Source organism: Mus caroli, chromosome 10, assembly GCF_900094665.2.
Source record: "Mus caroli chromosome 10, CAROLI_EIJ_v1.1, whole genome shotgun sequence".
In the NCBI taxonomy this organism is placed as follows: domain Eukaryota; kingdom Metazoa; phylum Chordata; class Mammalia; order Rodentia; family Muridae; genus Mus; species Mus caroli.
Genome location: NC_034579.1, coordinates 54,276,228 through 54,298,670, shown reverse-complemented (window position 1 = coordinate 54,298,670; position 22,443 = coordinate 54,276,228). Strand labels below are relative to the sequence as shown.

General features: G+C 45.2%; 1 protein-coding gene across 4 annotated transcripts in view; it reads right to left on the bottom strand.

Moving 5' to 3' along the window:
- Positions 1-22,443, bottom strand: part of Micu1 (mitochondrial calcium uptake 1) — a 152,780-nt gene that overhangs the window by 48,080 nt on the left and 82,257 nt on the right. For all 4 annotated transcript variants that reach the window (XM_029482628.1, XM_029482629.1, XM_029482631.1 and 1 more), the window contains 2 exons: positions 19,507-19,589; positions 18,422-18,619 (listed from right to left, as the gene is read on the bottom strand). In XM_029482628.1, the coding sequence (XP_029338488.1) occupies positions 18,422-18,619; positions 19,507-19,589 (281 nt within the window). The remainder of the gene's footprint in view (positions 1-18,421; positions 18,620-19,506; positions 19,590-22,443) is intronic.

Here is a 22,443-nt window from a genome sequence, read left to right as displayed (position 1 = left end):
CTCTCCAGGGATCTGGTCTGTAGAGCTGGCGGAGACACCCAGGACGGAGACCATAGAGGACGGAGACCATAGTCAGTCATTCCTGGCTTCACTATAGTCCTAACGTCTGCCTTTCTGCTCTGGCTGTCACACAGCTGGAAGGCAGTAATGGGCCTTGTCGCCTCAGCGGCCTGCGTTACCTGAGGAGACTGGCACTGGTTTTTAGTTTGGAGGCAGAAAGGATGCTAATGAGTACATTCCACCAGGACCCGCAGATTAAATACACTAAAATCAAGTCACCGTGGCAACGGGAGGACAAGCTGCTTGGTTTCTGTCATGTATTTACCAGCTAATGATGGCACATGGAGACAGGTGGTTCAAGTGTTTAAAGCTATTGGTACCCAGGGTTCAGCACACACTTATTACAGCTCAGCAGTAGCCATATAAGTTATACTCTGCTTTCAGCTGTGGCCCCGACTCCAGTAACAAACACATGGGCCTGAGGACCACAAGCCAGGGCTGGAAGGGGAGCCTTTTTGGGTGGTGTAGCAAGGACTCGAAGGCTATGTCCCATCATTCCAGACTGAATTTAGGTTTATTATGCTGAGCGGGCTCCTGGGCCCAGCTGACAGTGCATATGTAAAATCTGGTTAGCTTTGGCCAGTTAATGACTGCATATTCAGATAAATGGATGCACACACTCACCTCATCAAGCAATTCCATAGTTTATTATTTCTCTGGCTTAAACTGAATGTAAAACCACTCTCATGTCACACCTGTGGTTACACAGAGGAGGAGGAAAATCAAAGAGATGGCTCCCTCAGGTATCCTAACTGTCAAGGCTGTAAAGCTATTTATTAGAAGTGAGCTACACAGGCGCATCAGATCTATATATACGCCACGAGATTCTCTCAGACAAACTTGAAGATAATCTTGGAGAGATTTCGCTACCTTTCTTGGTAGAGAAGAGAAAGCTAGAAGCCACTCGTGTGATCTTTGAAATAAGCTGAGGATGAGATCAGTAGCTGACAAGAAAAGCCGCAGTATTACCACTCCAGATTCAGATTTAAAATCTAGCCTCAATGTTAGGTATACAGTGACAAAACCGATGTTGGTGTATGCCAATGGAAATTCCTGGTGGGCATTTGCTTCTAACTTCTTGGGTTGGTATCCCAGATGCCTAAGGGCCTCCATTAGATGACTAACTAGATTATACAAGAGTATAACCAAATAGCTAACTTCTAACTTAAAAACTGACATTCACTACACCAAAGAAATAATTCAGACATCTGGGTGGGCTGTCACTAAATGATACACTATATTGTTGTTGTTACTTTTTTTTTGGTAAGGTTTTTTAAACTTTTTGTATCATATCCCATACATTATCAGAGTATAATTCCTCAAACATGGAGTTAAAAGGAACCTATTGGGTTTTAAATGCATTATCAAGGTGGCAAGGTAGGAGTTTCCCAAACTGGTTATAAAATACTACAGAAAAAAAAAACCCTACAATTGTAAAGTAATTTTAATATATTGACAGAACAAATTACAAATATGGGAGAGATAGCTTAGCAGTTAAGAGCACTGACTGCTCTTTCAGAGGTCCTGAGTTCAATTCCCAGCAACCACATGGTGGCTCACAACCATCTGTAATGGGATCTGATGCTCTCTTCTGGTGTGTCTGAAAACAGCTACAGTGTACTCATATAATAAATAAATTTAAAAAATTACAAGTATGGAAATTTCCACATACTATTGCTTTGATTGTTGTGATGGTTTATATATGCTTGGCCCAGGAAGTGGCACTATTTGGAGGTATGGCCTTGTTGGAGTAGGTGTGGCCTTGTTGGAGTAGGTGTATCACTGTGGGTGTGGGCTTTAAGACTCTCATCCTAGCTGCCTGGAAGCCAGTATTCTGCTAGCAGCCTTCACATGAAGATGTAGAACTCTCAGCTCCTCCTGCACCATGTCTGCCTGGATGCTGCCATGCTCCCACCTTGATGATAATGGACTGAACCTCTGAACCTGTAAGCCAGCCCTAATTAAGTGTTGTCCTTATAAGAGTTGCCTTGGTCATGGTGTCTGCTCACAGCAGTAAAACCCTAACTAAGACAATTGTGAAAGGACATTTGTTTTCAATGCCCGAAGCATGTGTTGTAAATGGCGGCCACAAACCATGGTGTGGTACGACAGGGGTTTGCTTGGTCTCTACAAGTCTCTATTCCTAGCAGAAGTGGGGAGACTCAATACCGAGAGTTAGAGGCAGTATTCTTAGTGGAGGCAAAGCTGCGGAAGGAGACCTTGTTCTTGAAGAAGGAAGGGGTCAGGCCTGAAGCATAAGCACACGGGCAGTCTGGACCATATGCACGCACCGCTGGGCTTTTCACAACACAGAGGGGAGCAATGATGGTGGTTAACTCCTACAGAGCAGCATCTGTCCTCTAGGAGAGAAAGAACACACCTCTCTACTCACTACATTCAGAGTGAGTGAGACGTGGGGGAGGGCTGAGGTGATTCTGAGCACCTAAGAGAAAATCACCAGGAAGGAAGAGAAACTACTGGGAAGAGTAGGGGTGGGGCCAAGTGCACAGGACAGCAGTACAGGAAGCAACATGCTGCTGGAACTGTCTGGTCTTGGCTCAGCCTTCCTAAGGCCAACCTTGTACCCTGGGAAGGTGGTAAAAGATATAAAGATGGCCTCCAACATTCTGCTTCTAATACTCACAAGCTTGGGTAGTCCTCTCCTGCAATGGACCAGGGTCAGTCTGAGCTCTGTGAGAGGCCGTTGCCACATCCTGAGAATTTATGGAGGTCCACAGAGAGGGGAAACAAAGCCTTCTGCCTACAGCTGTGTGAGCAAGCTTGCAAGAGGAGCCTGGGGCTCAGTCAAGCCTCAGGTACACTACCTCTGGATCCCTGTCCGTCCCTTGGAGATTCTGTGATATATGTGCTGTTTTAGGCAGGGAGAACAATCGATTCTGATCTTCCAGCACAATGAACTCACCGTAGCTCATTAATTTTCTAGCTGATGTATGCGCCAAGTCACTGGCTTCGGATTAATTAGGGTAATTTCTCATACAATAACAGTTGGCTAATATGCAGCCTCAGTGCTTTGACTTTGGAGGTAAGGTGTTAGAAACCATTTCATTTCCTGTGTGGGAAATGAGTCTATGCAGGGCTGTCTACTAGTGGGGACACCAGAGGCAGAGCTGGTATCCCAGTAACATGGATGTTGCCTTGGATAGTAACAGGTGTTAAATGAATATATATATATACTTTTCGTGTGTGTGTGTGTGCAGGTATACATGTACGAATGTGCATATGGAAGCCATAGGACAACCTTGAGTGACTTTATTTAGGAGGTGCCATCTACCTTGCTTTTTGAGGCATGGTCTCTCATTGGCCTGGAGCTTGCCAATACACTCGGCTGGCTGGGCAGTGTGCTCCAAGGGTCTGCCTGGCTCCGTCTACCTAGTTACAAGCATGTGCTCACCATGCCTGACTTCTTTACTTGGGGTGTGGGGGGAGGGGGATATATCACACATAGGTCCTCAGGGTTATAAAGCTAGCCCTTTCCTGACCGACCCTTCCCACCTGCCCTATAGTAGCTAATTCACTCTAACCAGTATTTTGAGTATGAGAGTCAGAAGGTGAAAGGGACCACAGATATCATAGCCACCGTTCTACAAGTAAGGTAATTCAGCAGGTAATACCAGCAGGACACTTCAAGAATGGCTCTTTGCTCCCCCACCCCCACTGCCATGGTGGTACTGGGAATCCAACTCAATGTCTCATATGTACTAGTCAAGGGCTCCACCACTGAGTTATAGTCTCAACCCTCTCTGCCAATGTTAACAGCACAGGAAAGCCATTAAACCAATTTCAATTTCTGCACTGAAGGTAGACGAGGATGTCATCATGTTAAGCAATGATGACAGCAATTTTGTATCAATAATTCTATATGATGCCCAGTAAAGAGGAAGTGGCCATAGTGATCCTGTAACTATGGAAACTACAGCACTTTCCACACTGTACTTATTTAAAATTTTTTATTTAAATATATGGGTATTTTGTCTGCATGTATGTCTGTGCATCATGTGCATACCTATGGAGGCAGAAAGTGTGTCAGAACCTCTGAGGTTGGAGTTACAGATGCTTGTAAGCCACCAGTGGGAGCTGGGAACTGAACCTGGGTCCTCTGTAAGAGCAGCCAATGCTCTTATTTTCTGAGCTATCTTTCCAGCCCCTATTTCTTTATATTAGAAATAGGGTCTCACTGTGTTGCTGAGGCTGCCTTGAACTCCTGGGCTCACAAAATTTGGACTCAGCCTCCTGAGTAGCTGGAGTACTCAGGACTGAGTAGCTGGAGTACAGGAGCACACACTGCTCCTTAATCTCTGATGTCACGCATCACAATGTACCTGCATGGAAATCTAAAAACATTATAGCTCGCTGACTGGTACTCTCCAGAGCAATGAATTCCATATATCTCATTTACCCTGTTAGTTGAATATACTGAAAATCACTGACAACGGATTATGTTGAGGTTGATTTCTGGCATCTCTGTAAATGTGAAGAGGAGCTAAGAGCTGTCATCAACTGGAGAAGTCAAGAGAAGGAAAGAAGGGTCTGGAGACTGTGACTCTGTCCCACGCCAAAGCGTCAACTTCTTCTCAGAGCCATAGAATCCCAGAGTAAAAAAACCTTAGAAATCATCTAGGGCATTAAAAAATGGTATCAACATACTGGTGGCAAAGTGGGCAATTTTCTGGCTGTCTTCCAAAATTTAAAAGCTGCACAGCTGCAACGACTAGGAACGGACAGGAATGCTAGGAAGTCCAGGCCACCAGTTCTTCCCTTATTTCCACTTTTAGTAATGGAAGACCTGCAGGTCACACTAGCAGGCTATGGTAGGCACTCTGTGGAGCAGAGAGAAGTCAGCTTCTGCCAACACAGAAATAGCTATGAGAGGATGAACAAACTGGTAGACGCAGAGAACGTGGAATGGAGGCTGGACAACGTGCTAGGGGTTCCACACCTGCCTGGAAAGCCAGCATTACTTCCATTCTGTACAGAAAACCAAGGCTCTTATCTTAGTCAGGGTTCCCAATGCTGGGAGAAAACACCGTGGTTAAAGGCAACTTGGAAAAAAGGGCTTATTTTACTTTACAGTTTGCTATCACAATCCACGATTGGGGAAGTCAGGGCAGGACTAGGTTCTAAGATAGAGGCCATGGAGGAGTGAGTGCTGCTTGCTGGCTTGCTCAGTCTGCTTTCTTACAGCTCCCAGGACTACAGTGAGCTGCACCCCCATCACCACCCCCCAGTCATTAATCAAGAAAATGCATCACAGCTCAATCTGGTGGGGGCATTTTCTCAATTAAGGTTCCCTCTTCCCAAATTAGTCTAGCCTGTGCCAAGATGACATAAAACTAGATTGCACAGTTTCCAGTGTCCTAGAGGTAAAGTTAAAATCTAAACCCATCAAAAAATACAAAAATCACTCTTGTATACCAGTTATTCTAATAGATAGTTCTATTCAAACACTTATCTTGTGCCTATTCTATGCTGAACATGGTCTAGGGGATAAAAAGGTGAACAAGTCAGACAGTCCGCTGCCTGATGAATCAGTGGACAGGGACTGGGGAGAGACCAGTGTTAAATAGGTGGTCCGTGCCTGTCTTAGGCATTTGGGAGACTAGCACATGAGCACCACCACAAGTTTAAGAAGAACTTAGGCTACACAGTGATACCTTGTCTCAAAAGCCACAAATGCTGGGGTTACAGAGTTGGTTCAGTGGTTAAGAGCACTAGTTGTTCTTCCCAGAGACCTGGGTTCAATTCCCAGCACCCACAGGAGAGCTTGCAAATGTCTGTAACTCCAGCTCCAGGGCACCTGATTTCTTCTTCTTCTGCCCCTAAAGGCACGTGTGTAATGCATGGACATAGCCACAGGCAAAACACCCATACACAAACTAACAACCCCCACCCTTTGTAGCCGAGCTCCTGGATAGGCTCCAGGAGAGGAGAAAACTGGCAGTGTTTAGTTGTGTACCCTGTGCTGAGTTTACCAGGATCCAACAGAAGGTGCCAAACCCACGGTCACATAGATGGGCCCTGGTTAACCTTGCTGGCTCACAAAACAGAGCGAAGAAATGTGAATGCTCAACAAAGATTTGTGGTTAGGGATGGTGGGGAAGGTGGGAGTTGAGCCAGGTCAGCATGTAGTGTGCTCACTGTGAACTTGTAAAAACAATCAAATAACCTGCTCCCCAAACCCCACTAGGAGTGGACAAATGGATAGATGAGCAGAGAGGCCAAGGAAGGCTGCTCTAAGCACGTGACACTAAAGCTGAGAACATTTCCCGTGTTGCCTCTTCACAGCTGCATACCACCTCTTGCATTGAGATCTCCCAGTGGACACAAGGGTGCTCACACGGAGACCCGCCCTTCTCTGGCTCATCTTCTCCAATCTGCACATAAGAATTTCTGTCCCTGGTGCTCTCTTTGTTCTTCTGGTACATTCAGCATCCTCGTGTGTGTTCCCTGCGCCCACAGATGCCATACACTGGTGGTCCTCTGGCTAAGCCTCCAACTGTATTGCTACAGTTGCTATCACTAAGACTGCAGCTGGAGCCAAACACTGTGGTGCATCCCTGTAATCTCAGCCCTTGAGAGGCTACCATGGGTTGTCCAAGATAGAACGTGGCACTTGTCTACGAAGCCAGCTGTCCCCTCTTCTGTGTCACTGCGTGGCATCACCTCTCCTCTCCTCTCCTTGGTATCAATTCTAAAAACACCTTTTACTTAAAGGCTCTTCCTCCTTTGCTCATCTATACAGTACGGGTGGATAGATCTTTCTAGAGATCCAGATTCCTTCACACTGCTTCCCCTTTAAGCCGCAGTGAGCTTTCTGACCCACACAGCGGGAAGGGGGTGCCCAGAGCCCCACTTAGCACACTTCATGGCTGGCCGCTGTCTCTGCTTTATTCTCGGAGATACGCCATCTTCTCTTCCTCCCACCTTTGAAGCTGCTCCATTTCCTGTGGTGTATTTTTCTTCCTTCTGTTTTCACAAATCTTTTCCCCTCTCTGAAAAACGACTGAAGTAGTGTATATTTCATTAGCCTAAGCTTTAATAAGAAAAGACATTCATGCCCTGTAGGGTAGGCTGTCACGAAGCAAACAGGAGAGTGTGGGCGTGGATGGAGAAGACATTCATGAGGAAAGTAATGAGAAACGGGAGGGGCTTGAGGCACATCCACTGCTATGCTGAACTCAGAAGATGACACGTTCCTCTCACAAGGCATTTGCTCTGAGCATCAGGTCATCAGGCGGGGCACAATGCATTATTTATCCATGAGTAACCGCAAAGCTGGCTCTGGCTCCTAAGACACCGTCTAGACTCCAAAGACAGACTAGAGGTTAAAGCTTGCTTTTTTTCTTCTAAGCACTTCCTTTTGAGCTCTAAAGACCCTAATTCTGCATCTGCAGCTATGCACTGTTATATGAGAGAGAGAGAAAGAGAGAGAGAAAGAGAGAGAGAGAGAGAGAGAGAGAGAGAGAGAGAGAGAGAACTCACATACCCTAAACATTTTGTTTAAGCTTCCTCATGCTTTAATCTTCAGTTTTACTTGAGAAATGATGTTGTCGCTCATGCTGGCCTCGAAATAGTGGCTGCCCGTTAGCCTCCTCACTGCTCTCGGGACTGTGCCACTGTGCCCATAGAGCTTCCTCACTTGAGGGCTGATCAGGAGGCAGCCAAACAAAGTTTGTGTCTCTAGGCCCAGCTGTAGGGTCTTAGGGAAACCTACAGATTTCTCTTCATTGATCTTGCCCACTAATTTTCTTTGTGTCTGTCTGTGTCTGTCTGCACACCCCTCTTGTATTTCTACAGAGCCAGCCTTGAAGGTACAGACCATCACCCACTCAAGCATGCTCTGGGACAGACTTGATGAGGATGGCCCATCTCCCCAGAGTTCTTCCTGGCTACAGTCCCAGGGCTACCCCTCCCCCAACTCGTCTCATTGTTCCACACCTGGGTAAACAGCAGATAAAGGTAAGTCAGCCTCTCCTGCAGACAGAACGCACCTCAGAGTCAAGAGTGACACAGAAAATGCCCCTGAGCAGACTCCTGTCCTCTTACTTCATAGACTGATTGACGTGACTCGTACCAGACACTCATCGCTTCCACTAGGGATTCCATGCGACACCATGAAAACACTGTCTGGGTTGAGCATGGTGGTGCATGCTGATAATCTCAGCACTTGGGAGGCCGAGGCTAAATTACCAGATTTAGACTAAGCATGGCTTCGGAGTGGGACCTGGCCTCAAAATAAACAAATAAAATTCTGGTTCATTCATCTTGCCTTGAGAAGCTTAGAGCAATGTTTTGTTTCTTTTTGTATCTTCATCATTGAGTACAGATCCTGCACTACTTCAAGTTGGACTGCCAGGGACACAATCTCTGGCCCACCCTCCATGTATGTGAACCCATGGCAAGCTATTCAACCTCTTTCTGCCTCACTTGCCATACCTAAAAAACATATATGTGAGTACACTGTGTTCAGACACACTCGAGGAGGGCTTCAGATCCCATTACAGATGGCTGTGAGCCACCATGTGGTTGCTGGGAACTGAACTCAGGACCTCTGGAAGAACAGCCAGTGTTCTTAACCACTGAGCCGTCTCTCTAGCCCCAGTTTCTACACTTTTTAAATGTGGGATTACAATGCTAACCTCACAGCACTGTGAAGTCCAAGGGAAACAAAGAGCGGGGGCACAATTAGATCAGCACCTGATTTAAGGGGAGGCCTCAAGGAATGTTGGCCAGCACCTTCCCCGGCCCTGGGGTTGTTAATGTGCTGGGCAGTGCTACGGCTCTATAGTCACAGACCAGCCAGGAGTATGTGTGGCTAACCAGTGAACTGTGGGCCTCTGAGGCTTGCCTCACACTGCTCTCCTTTTCTGTGCTGCAGCTCCACTCCAGCACATTAAAACTCTAACTAGCCCTGCGCTCAAACGTTCCAAATGAATGACCATGATCTTCTGAAACTCAGGCACCGGGCTCCAAAGTTGAGAAGGACTTGTGTGCTACTGAAAAAAGGGCTGACACAACTTTGAATGACAGTCAAGAGACATTTCCCAGGAGGGAGATCAAATCTTCATGACTTATTTATGAGTTTGATTTTTTTTTCCTTGTGGCCAGTTTAAAATGAATTTAGAATGTAGCTTTAAGGATATCGGGTGACAGAAAAATCCAGAAAACTGCCAAATATTGTCAAAGTATCTCGGTCATCCCACTGACTTTGGGATTACAAAGTTATCGGTAAACCAGAGCAAGACAAGCCTCCAACGCTTGACACCTGTCCTCAGTGATTAATGTGACTCAGTGCTCAGAAGGGTCTCCTGCCAGGCGTGGGAGCACCGTTCTACCTCCTCGGAAGGCCACAGCAGGAGGATGACCTGAGCCCAGAAGTTATGTTAGCTTGCATTCTGTCACCCTGAGATGTTCCCTTCTTCAACACAACCAAAAGATAAAAACTACTAGGGAAAATTAAATTATCCTACTATCTTTTATTTTTATTTTTATTTTTGAGAGGGGCTCTCACGTAGCCCAGGCTATATACTCCATAGCCGAGGATGGCCTTGAGTTCCTTATTCTCCTTCCTGTACCTTCCAAGCACTGGTATTACAGGTGTGTATCATCGAATCCAGCTATGTTCTATTTCTCAAATCAGTGATCTGCGCTTTTAAAATCCTTGACTCCAGAACCAGGCATGTGGTGCACGGCTTTAATACCAGCACTTGGGAGGCAGAGGCAGGTGGGTCTCTGAGTTCGAGGCCATCCTGGTCTGTAGAGTGAGTTCAAGGACATCCAGAGCTACACAGTGAAACCTTGTATCAAACAACAACAAAACAAAAACCAACCAACCAACCCCCCCCAAAACAAACAAAAAACCCCCAAAACAAAAACCAATAAAAATATTTCTCTGGTTCTGTAATTAACTCCTGGTGTGTATGAATCATGCTACTGATCCTATTTATTGACTTTTTAAAAATGGATAGATCTTTAGATTTAAGGACTAAGACAACAAAATAAAGTACTTGAAAGGGACAAAAAATAAAGCCACTAAAGCCACACACACACACAAATATATGTGTATGAGCACATGTACATACATATTAAGTATTCATGAGCACATATGTATGCATGTATGTATGTTACTTGAAATAATGGTATTGTTAAAGTTGCAAGAGGAGTTTCCCAGGGTGAAGACATACTGTAATTTTGGTTTTCTTATTTCCCTACAATTTATTTTTACATTATAATTCTATTTTTGCATCTATATCTTGCATTATAACATGTTATAACTTTATGCATATGGGTATCTGTTTGCATGCACATGGTGCACCGTGTGTGTGTCTGAAATCCATGGAGGCCAGAAGAGGGCACTGGATCCTGGGGAGCTAGAGTTAAGATGGCTGAGAGCCACCTGGTGGGCCCTGGGAATTGAACCCAGATCCTTGGGACAAGAGTCCTGGATTGTTATCCCGAGTCACTGCTGCAGCCTCCTCACACGGTCTGCAATGCCGTGGTAATATCATAGTTTCTGGTGAAAAACCACAGCCCACTTTTTCACATTTAAGAAAATGCTTGCTCTAGTCTTCTCTCAACACTTTGACAAGAATAAGGCAGGCCATACTGTATAAGTAGATTTTTCCCCTCAAAGAAAAAAATGTTAGTAAAATACCTTTACCTTTATAATCAACAGTTGTATTACTTTACAAGGGAGGAGGCTGCTAATAGGTCTTTTTTCTTAAAATATAAACAAACAAAAAACTCCTTTAAATATGTACTTTGCTTGTTAAAGTTATAAATACTTAAAGGAGTAAAGTACCTTTTATTGAATAATTCAAGCTAAAACCGAGAATGGAATAAGAAACTATAAATTTATTATTATCTCTATTTTGCTTTGTAGAAGCAAAAGAGTAAAAGAGAAGCAATCCCGATGAAATCTCAGCTTTGTTTGCTTGCATGTAATTTAAGAGTCAACTCTGTGGGGCTTTGAGGTTAAGAGTACTGGCTGTTCTTCCAGAGGACCCGGGTTCAGTTCCCAGCACCCACCTGGCAGCTCACACCTGCCTGTAACACCAGTTCTAGGGGACCTGACACCCTCACACAGACAGACAAGCAGGCAAAATGCCAATGCCCATCAAATAAATAAATAAATTGTGAGGAAAAAAGAAAGAATTGACTCTGGACCAGGCAGCTTGGTAGCATGTACCTACAAACCAGTACTTGGAAGGCAGAGCCAGGAGACGAAGTTTGAGCCAGCCAGGTCTACGCTAAGAAATCCTGTCTCAAAAAGCCAGGATCAAAAACAAAAGCCAAGACAAATACAGGCTGTGAGGAGAACCAAGCCTGGCTGGAGGCCTTCCTGCCCTGTCCTTTTCTGTAACCACTTGGCCTTTGTGTGAGTCTGTCTCTCACAGGCAATGTGATCCCCGCCTGTACTGTTAGAGCAAGAAACGGTACACACAGTTATGCTTGGATGGATCCAAACATGATTCTAGGGGCTCTTTAGGCACTCTGAAATTTAAAAAAAATGCTCCTTGCCTGAAATTAACCCCTCTGGGCTAGACTATATAGTACAGTGGCAGAGCACTCGCCTGGCTTGGGCCAGACTTAGGTTAGACCCAACACTGAAAGCAATAGCAACAGGCAGGCAAGCCAGCTGGTACGTAAATACATTTGCCACCACGCCCAAGGACTTGAATTTAATCCCCAGATCTCATAGATTAGAAGAGCAAATAAAAAAAAATATTAATCTCATTTTCTCTAATCCTTAACAATTTATTTATTTGGATTATGTGTGTGTGTGTGATAGAGAGAGACGAGTGTGCAGGCCCATGTGCTATGGCCTACTTGTAGGGATCGGACAACCCTGTAGAATCAGTTCTTTCTTTCACTGTGGGAATAAGCAAAACAAACTTATCCTAAGTGCTACCATTTTGTTTTCAGATTCCATTTAATCATAGGAGAAACTAAATTTAAGGTCCCAGGTCCTAGGAGAGCTAGGAACTTCCCAATAGCTGAACAGCTTCTATTATTGAGAAGGCTAGGTTGATTCCATGACAGGCTTCAAACTGGCAGTTCAGGAGACAAGGCCTAAATCTCAGTTTCTAAGAACTGGGCAAACCCAGGCAAGTCCTGCCCTCAGAAGCTGCCCACCACCTGGCCTGAGGCAAGGACAATGGGTCGGCAGCAGTTTCCAGACTTCACACCTTGAAAATGGTTCCAGAATGTCTAGAGGTGGAGTAAGACAAAGGTCATCCACCCCAGAATCCCAATGTGCTTTAAAGCTAGCCTTCTTCAGGCTCACGTGATTGTCTCTATCCTGGTAATGGGAGAATGCTGGACTTCTGAAGAATAAAACACTCTGTGCTTTCATACTGTTTTGAGTCTGGGGTTTCATTCTTCCGGGAATCATGGACCCTTACATTATAAGGAAACAGTTGTCCGAGTCCAGACATCTCAAGGACAACCTCTCCATCTTGCTGGCAGGATCAAACAAGTTCATGTTCCAGGCCCAGGAACCTACTCCTATCCTGATTGGTGAAAACTCCCTTGCTCAACCCCTTAAGTCAAAATATGATTGGACAATGCTACAGCCCACTCCACTCCCTCTCGCTGTGTGGTCTCATCCTTTTAATGTGCTGTGTAATTTCTCTCTAGGGTCCCAGTTCAGCTCCCAAGTCTGTTCTGTGGCCCTGATCAATCAGTAGCGGCTTGATTACAGTAAATTTTTGTCATCTGCATTGACATGGTGTTTGAGTTAAGTTGGATTTACGTGGACCCTACGCACTACCTATGTGGCTCTGGGGCTGGACTCAGGTCAAAAGCATCTTTACTCTCTAAGCCACTTGCTGGGTCTCTCTATTCTTATTGATAGTGGTGAATAGTTAGCCCATTTCTCTGTGTCCTGCTTTTAGGATTTTTTTTTCCCTATTAAACAAGGTAATCTCTCTCTATATATAAATATTGCCCAGAAACATAAGACAGTCAGTCATTAAGTGACTGGCTGGTTATACACTATCCACACAGACCCCCAACTCATTTCATAATTTCTTTGTTGTATGTTCTAGTTAGAGTCTTTATTCTTGCATAAATTAGTTTTTTACTTCTCTTTGACATGACAGTTCCTTTACCCCAAATTAAAATTAACCATAATCTTTCAAAGAATTCTCTAGTATCTTTCATTTTGATTGACATCTTTCTTGCTACAGTCTTCAAGAAATCAGTGAATATATTAACTGGAATTAGACTCGGCACCTGTCTCCAAGGAACCCTGCTCACTCATTTCTGGCAGCCTTAGATAGAATTCTTAACCTAAAAAAGAGTTTTAAGGAAGCAACTTTGTATTCTTACATCACTTCTTTAAAACTGTGTTTTTGTTGCTGTTGCTCTCAAATAGAGAAAAGGGGAGGGGAGGAATGGGACAAAGGCTGTCCCATGTAAGAGCACTCAGACAGGGCAGAGCTCAGCGGGTGATTGTTCTCATGATGCCTCAGCTGGCTTGGGTAACAGACAGACAATAGAATATTCTTCTCTGTCCTGGGAGTGATACCTGGGTAGCAAAGGAACCAGAAACGGACTTCTGGAGAAGGCCAAATGCTACAACTTTGGTCCTTTTCAGCCCCTAAAATCCAAACTGTGTTGAGTCCCATAGAAACCATAGCACAGGCTAAAAAGAACAAAACAAACCGAGAACCAATCAGGTAAGGAACAGAAATAGCTCTGTCTGAGAGGAAGTGTGAAGTTACCAGGCTCCGAGCCAACACTACCACACAGCAGCTATGGCTGTCGTGTCTACACCTGTGATATGGGTGTGTCCTCTCCTCTATCACATGGACTCTGATAGAGCTGATGAGAATGAAAGAAGGGCCAGCGGGTGCATGGTTTTAATGCCAGTACTCAGGAGGCAGAGTCTCTGTGATTTCCAGGCTAGCCAAGAGAACCTGTCTCAAATAAAAAGTTAAGATATGCAAAGTGCCTGGATCAGAGGCAGACACTGCTATAGCGTTCACAGGCGCCCCTCCTCTCACCCTTCTGAAAATGCAGAGTGATGGATCAAACTTCCTTTATTCTCAAAACTGCTGTTCTGAGAAAAAGGCAGAAAAGAGCGGATAAATGGAGCCATAAATCTCCCCCCTCTCAGGTTTTAAAGGAGACACGGCACGGAATAAACTAGTCAGAGACAGGAAGAATGATGGAATTATAAAGCCCGTAGCAAAGGTACTGAGATTTATTAATCATCTCCACTTGCCTCTTAGCAGTGATGATGAGATTTTATTTCATGCTCAGTGAAGGGAGAAATCACCCAAACTTGGAAAAGTGAAATTAGAAGTGTTTCATAAAAACAAAGCTTGCTGCCATTTCCAGATGTCTTCTCAGAAAACGATTTCAAAGTGAACGAACAGCCTTTTGGCCTCTCAGCTGGGATGCCTTGTGTGCAGCTGCCTGTGGTCTGTCTGAGGCAGAGTGACAGTAGATGCCACTGTAAGGACACTAAGACACAGCGCTGGCAGGAAGCTATCGGGCACACAGCCCTGCACTAGTATGACAGGGCTGCCAGGACAATATTCTGTAGCTGGGTGGCTTAAACAGCAGAAACCCATTTTGTCAGTGTTCTGGAAGGTCTACGTGTGGCCCTCTGCCTGGTTTGTGGGTGGGTGGCTGCCCAGACTGCTTCTCCATCATCGCCTCTCTGTGCATGTGTGTCCTGGTGTCTCTTGATGTGCCCATTTTTTTCTCATAAAGGCAAATGTCAGATGGATCTAGACCCATCTAGTGGCCTTCTTTGAACCTAGTTACTTGTTCCAGTACTGTATCTGAATACGGCCATCTTCTGAGAGAGCGGTGTTAGGGCTTTGGCTTACCTTTCCATTATGGCAGCTAAATAACGTGACAGAAACAACTTGAGGGAGAAAAGCTTTTGGTTTGTGGTTTTAGAGACATTTCAGCTCATCATGGTGGGAATGCACAGTGGGCAGAGCCAATGTCAGTGGAACCATGGGGTGAGGTCTGTTCACATGGTCCAGGCCAAGCAGCAGAGGCAGGAGTTAGACTGGAACCAGAGGTGGGTGGGACCTCCAAGGCTTGCTCCTGAGCACCTAGGTCTGCAGCCAGGCTCTAGCTCCAGAAGCCCCGAACATTAACCCATGGAGACATTTCAACCCAAACTGTAGTAGGCTACAGCAGATGGATCTTGGAGGGACATGATTCAGCCCACAACAAAACACTGACTCACTTAACCATTTTATGAATGGGTAGCCAGGCTCTGAGAGAATAACTAACTCATTACCTCATTAGTGCCCAGGCTGGCGCTCTGTCTGCTAGGGAGACTTCCTCAAAGGGATACTTTATCTAGCACTGATGGAGGGAAGTCTGAGGAAGAGAGCTACAGCTCCAAAGTCACCGAGCTGTGTCGTTATGTGGAAAGAATGGATTCAGGGTACATAACTGTTTACACGACACTCAGTGAATGTTAGGCTGGGCCCCCTCCTCCACTCAAGAAAAACCAATGACTGGCTCCCTCTTCTGAGGAACATCTAACTAGAATAAAGGTCAGGGTCCGGTGTCTTGAGTATCCCACTCGTGTTTTTAGGAGTGTTCAGCTAGACTGTGGTTGGCCAGCCTCCTGCTCAGCCCTCGGCACGGACTCTATTGTTCTTTCAAGTTTGCTTAGGTACCTTGGTGCTTTGAGCTTTATCCGTGACTGCATCTTATGGGGATACATTCGGTATTAAATTGTAATTATAAAGGTAAGAAACCAAACTATTTATATTCCCAGATGTCATTATTCTGGTAAAGACCAGTTTGGTGTGCGTTACAGGGATTTAGACATAGGACATTAAGTCTAGAACATGCAGATTCTCTTACAAAAACTGCTGGATCGGGTCTACTACTGCCTTCTGCACTGAGGAACAGGCTGAAATATTCCAGTTAGAATACAAATTCTATGAGAGCACAGCATGCTGCATATATGTATATACATAGATATGCAAACATATATGTAACTGTAGCATCTCTGGTGTATACACACACACATATAAAATGGTAGCATCTCTAGTGTACATGTATATATATAATTGAGCATCTTTAGTGTATATATTAGACTTAAAATATTCAGTTCAATATAAACTTCCACCCCCTCAAGACACACATATGCAAATATTCTAAACTCAAAAAAGAAAAGTAAATTATAAATCTAAAATACCATTATTACCAAATATGTGAATTATGGATGCTCAGGCTATGATAACATGAATATTTACACATAACATTCTAGAGTCTTAAGGCTGAAATGACTAATTTTCTGATTCTGAAAAGTTCCACTTTAAATTCCATTATCTGTAAGTTTATTGTGATAAGGTAAGTGGCAAAAATCTGAGTCCTGACGTTTCCCTGAAGACAGCCCTCTGTGTATGACTGAAGAAATTTGCTTTATTTAAATGTTGCTAGGCATGGGGGTGCACACCTTTGTCGCTAGCACAGGGGAGGCAGGGGCAGGCAGATCTTGGTGATTGAGGCTAGCCTGGGCTATGCAGTGAGTTCCAGGTCAGTCAGAATTGTACAGTGAGATCTTGTCTCATAGAACATTTTAAAGCAAAATGGCACTTAGCTAGAATATTACGGCTGGAGCAATGGCTCAGAGGGCAAAGGCGCTCACTTGCCATGAAGGCTCGTGACCTGAGTGAGATCACCAGGAAACCCACGGTGCAAAGAAAGAAGCGGCCCCATAGGCTGTCCTCTGGTCCCCACCCCACAGACCAATCAGTACATGTAAGATGAAAGTTACAAACAGGCATTATGACTAATTTTCTGATTACATTAGAGTTGATTATGCAATTGCTTTGCTTCAATCATTGTTAAAAATCTTTTTGGTGATGTACTAGCCTGCGGTGTTCCTCTGCGTGCAGTGGAGGAGAACCTTTGAAATCTAACACTCACCGGACTCTCCTGATGGGTTCCCAGCCTTGTGTGCTCCTTCTCTGCCAGGGCAAGGGAGCTAGAGTGACAGGATCGGCTCTGCAGCTTCTCTGCTGCCCTTTCCTGCAGGTGCAGTGCTTGTGAGTAACTACAGGCCTCCATAAGAAGTCCTGGCTAACTGTAGAGATCTATTCTGGGGTCCCAGGTAGCTCAGGATGACCCAGCACTTTCCTGGTAGTTGAAGATGCCTTGACATTCTCATCCTCCCGCCTCTCCCTCTAGGCACTAGAATCTCAGTGCCAGCTTGATGTTTTGTTTTTTGAGACAGGGGCTCCATTGTGAGACCAAGCAGGTCTGGAACTCATTATGTAGCCCAGGCTGGCCTCGAACTCATGGCAGTCCGCCTGCCTCAGCTTTCTAAGTGCTGGGATTGTAGATGTTCATCAAGGCCAGCAATGACTATTCCTCAGATCACTTACAAATGAAGACAAAAGCAAACCCTAAAGCTTGATCCACTTTGCTTGGCCTTCTGTTTGCCTCACATCCTGAGTATCAGAGAGCATGCGTATAAATAACTGCAGTTAGGCTGTGATTTTCCCAACTCTTGTAACTGAGTCGGGCGGGGCTGGGAAAGCGGAGTGCAGAGAAGAAACGTACGGGGTTTAAGTGAAGTGGGAGCCTTTTTTTCATGTGTGTTTAGTGACTCTGTTTAATGTTTTGAAATTTCAAATAATATTAAAGCAGGGATTATGCTGGAATTAGGAGGTTGTAAGGGAATTTAAGAAAATCCCTAAAAATTAGGGCATTTTAAATCTCTAGGCAAAAGCGTACATAGAAGGTATCTGATGGATGTTCTGAATAGAACCAACAGCAAAACCCCCAAACCCAACTGGTTGGGACACAGTGTGAAAACATTAGCACTCAGATGGTGGGGCATCTGGGGCCTGAGCAGCATGGCTGTCTCCATCCTGAGTGGAGAAGTTGAGCATATAACTCTCCAAGCACAGCGAGACACCTCTGCAGCTCTGAGCAGAGATTTCATCCTGAGTCTGCACCTCCAGCTGCTGGCATCTTTGCAAACATTCATAGGAAAGGCTCTTATCCTGTCTCTTCTACATTCTGGTGCTTTCCAGTAATGAGCACAACACTGGGAAACACGTTAGGACCAGGCCTGCTCTGATACCCACATGTCTTTCTCCTTAAACGGGGGATCCAAAGACAGCTAAGACTTAGAATCTTTTCATCCCTGCTTCATTTAGTCCTAGACCATCCCAGTCCACGACAATTCCTGCAGAACATGGCATTTCCCATCTGCTCCTGCTTACGGATCAACCACAAGGCCAGACCCATTGGTTCTCACAGCTGGAGGGAGACTGCAAGGAAGCCTAGAGGCCCCTGACCCCAGGCTCTGTGTGTACAGGAGGATCCTAGTCCAGGCGACACCTACCTCCAGCTTTAGAACATCATGCTGAAGTTTGCGCTGAAATTCCAGGAAGTTTTTGATGGTCAGTTTCCCTTTGAGATCAGCTCCAAAAAAGTAGGTCGTGAGGGCCGAACATAAGCCAGACTTGAGGGTGTTCCCAGTGGTTGGACGATCTCTGTGACGCATGCCCATGCTGGTCTGGGAGCGAATGATGCTCTGAACCTAGAACAGAACCGTATTCCTGCCCTTAGACTCAGGATGGTGAGACACGGGTTTTGACACTCTGTGTCAACACTGTACAACACAACAACCTTAGAAGTAGTGCCCTATCACCCCCATTTTACAGATGAGAAGACTGAGGCATTGACAGTTGAGTAGTGGCATCGAGGGGGAGAACGGGAATTCTGACTCAGGAAGCCTCCTGGAGAGCTTGTTTTCAGGACAAGAGGAATTGTTTGGGCTGGTGGGGACAGCATGATGCAAAAGCTCTCCTACGAGAACAGCCATCTTTACTGTATCCATCTGTAGCCATCTTTACTTGGCAACACTGTATCCCAAAAGGTTGGAACACCCCACACTTCCCAGTCTACTCAAGATGAGGCAAGAGGTTATGGCTGTCCAAAAATTCTTTTGATTTAAATTATTTTATGCATATGGCTGTTCTGCCTCCATATATGTCCGTTTATGCACTGTATGTGTGCCAGATGCCCGCAGAGGCTGGAAGGCAGCTTTGGCTCCCCCCTAGGACTGGAGTTACAGAAGGTGATGATCCACCATGGGGGTGCTGAGAACTGGATCTAGGTCCTCTGGAGGAGCGTCGTGTGCTCTTAACCACTGAGCCATCTCTCCAGCCTTACATGCAAATTCTTGACATCTAAATATATTAGAATGACTTATGATACACGAAATTGGTACAAATTTTAAAAATGCAGGAAATATCTTCAGTCTTTGAGAAACATTAATTTTAGGGACTAACAAGAGTGGCCTCCACATGCAAACGCGCTTTCTTGGGTAAGTCTGTGGTTGCCACAGCTCTCACAAGTGCCTGCACTAATGGCTCTCTCCCCACTGGCGAAGAAATACTAAAAACAGAAGTCAGCACCACTTGCCTGCTCAAACTCCTCCATGTCTACCTCTCCGTCTCCATTCAAGTCAAACATCTTGAAAGCAATTTCAAAATTTCTCTGAGGAGCTACAAGTAGAGAAGGAAAAAGGGGAGGAAAAATAGAAGGAACACATCAGTCAAGACGTAAGTCACCCCAGAAAAATGGCTTAACCCTAAATTATACCCAAACCAGAAAAGGACACTGTCTAGGTCAAGTGTTAACTCCTTAAAACCCCAAGAGAGTTCTGTGGCCCCTAAAAACTGCATTTTCCTGTTTTTTGTTTTTGTTTTTTTGTTTTTGTTTTGTATTTCAACCTTTTTACATTAAAAAAAAAAAGGAACATTTTATGTGTATGGGTGTCTTGCCTGCCTGCATGTTTACATACCAAGTATGTGCAGTGCTTGTAGAGGCCAGGAGAGGGCGTCCGATTCCCTAAGACTGGATTAACAGGTGGGTGCTGGGAGTCACACCTGGATCCTTCGCAAGAGCAGCCAGTGCTCTAAGCCACCCAGCCATCTCTCCTTTCTTAAATACTTCAGTTTTGCTGAATGACAGTTCAGTTTCACCTGTATGACACTCTTCCCCATTTTTTGGTTGTTACATGCTAAGCATGCACACCATGTTGTTTTGAATACACTATTATTTACTGAGCCGAGACAGCCTGTCTATGACGAGCCGTACCACTGCTGCGATGCAAGGAGGTCAGAGTCTAGGCCTCTGCCCTTGCCATTAAACAAGCTAGCTTTACATATGTGCAATGTTCCGTGAGCGTCACTTTGCTGTGAGGGCTTCTAGCTGTCATCATCACTGTTCCCTGGTAGGACAGGAAAGTGTACCGTAAGTCAGTCAGCTCCCTCTTCAAGATGCTGGCCTCATACACCAATTACTAAGTGAAGCACCCTTAAATGCTAAAATTCATTTGAAGCTTGAAAAAAACAAAACAAAACAAAACAAAACAAAACAAAACCAACCCCCAACAACAACAACAACCAAGATGAACTCCACGGACTGGACATACTTCCTCCTTAAGTGAGTGACTAAAGCCCCTGCACCAGGCTTTAGTGTTTCAGAATCAATCAAAACACAATTAATACACTTCGTGTGTCATAATGAAACGGAAACGAATGGCTGTTCTCCTGAGCAGTTAGGTGTTCTCGTAAAGAAAACGAAGGCATCTTCCTCCTCCCTTCCTTCCGTGCTCCCAACTTGCAGAGCTTTAGAGAATAAACCAAAATAAGTGTCCTGTCTGTCCCAATACCACCAAACAAGTTTTCGGTTATCATCATTTTTACTAAACAAACAACAGACAAAAATCAAAACAACCCTCAAACCAAACCATAACCATGAGGATTGTTTGTAGACACAGAGGTGTGTGTGTGATGAGCTTTGCACAGCATGTATAACCAGAGAGGCCAAGCCCCCACTGTGAGTTTGTCAACAGCAGTACTTCCTGGGTGCCAATTCTCCTTTCAGACACACAGGCAGCTGGCTGGAAAGTTCCTGGCTTATATCGCTGGTTGCCTCGGTGAATGCTGTGCCTGTCGGCTTCCGGATGTCTGATTCACTTGATGTTGGCATCCAACAGATTTGTTCCTTTGCTGTTTCTTGGTCTGCTGGCTTCAGCCTCTCCAGTGCACTGCCTCCCTGGTCCGTAACTACTGTTCTTTAGGCTGGAGCTACGATTGCTGAGCAGAACCCCACTTGGAGAATCCCATTTTTATGTTTATTGGCATCTTTCTTTCTCCTTCCTCCTTCTATTTTTTTTCAAGACAAGGCTTCTCTGTGCAGTCCTGGCTGTCCTGGAACTCACTCTGTAGTCCTCAAACTCAGAGATCTGCCTGTCTCTGACTCCTGAGTGCTGGGATTAAAGGTGTCATTAACACCTGGCTATTGGCACTTTTCAAAAGTATTCTTTCTAATCTTCTACTAAGATGTTGGTAAGTGTCAAACTTCGGGGTTTTTGTTGTTTGTTTTTTTGAGATGGGGTCTCATGTTGTAGTCCTAGCTGGCCTCAAACTTACATAGATCTGCTGGGATTAAAGGCAGGAGCCACCGTGCACCGCTTGAGTCAAGCATTAAGATGGACAATTCCATCTATTTATTGGTGGATTTTGTAACTTGCAATCTTGAACGTTTAAACAACAAAACAAAACAGGGGATTGGAGAGATGGCTCAGTGGTTAAGAGCACTGGCTGTTTTTGTAGTGGACCTGAGTTTGGTTTTCTGCGCCTACATGGCTGTCTGTAACTCTAGTTCCAAGAAGATCTGACTTCCTTTTCTAGCCTCTGCTGGCACCAGGACTTACACAGACATACAAATAGGCAAAACATGCATACACACAAGATTAAAACCAAACAAACTAAAAGTGGTCCAGACTGTGGGCTGCAGCAGGACATCGTGGGGTTTGGGGACGGGGGTGGGGTGGGAGGGTCGGGTAGCGCAGATTTGCTCTGCTGTGTATCGTGAGAGATGCAGAAGGCAGCTGTGAACATCAGGGCAAGTGGTGGCACTGGTTAGCCCTCTGCTCGCGGATGCTGGCAGATGACAGATAATGACGATGATACACTTTACCTGGCTTTGGCATGAACAAAGCAGGAGCTTCCCCTGATGCCCCGCTGGCCTCTCACCCTCTGCCAGGGTCAGCAACCTGCAGTCATCGATCGGAGTATGTAGGGAATCAGGTAAAAGGTTTCAGACAGACTACTTAATACCTGAACACTGGGATCATGCCTAAAACCCAGCTAAATATCAAGCACTTCTGTCTGGCTTCCTTTAAAGAAAGGCGATTTTTAGGCTCTCACTCCAACAGCTGGAGAGCCGTTGACCCAGAATGACGAGATTCTTGCTGATGGGTTCCAGAGGGTTTCTGGAACCAGTTTTGGCTACTGTAATCCTGATTCGTGATTTGGAATCTCTTCTTCGTCACAGGGACAATCCCTC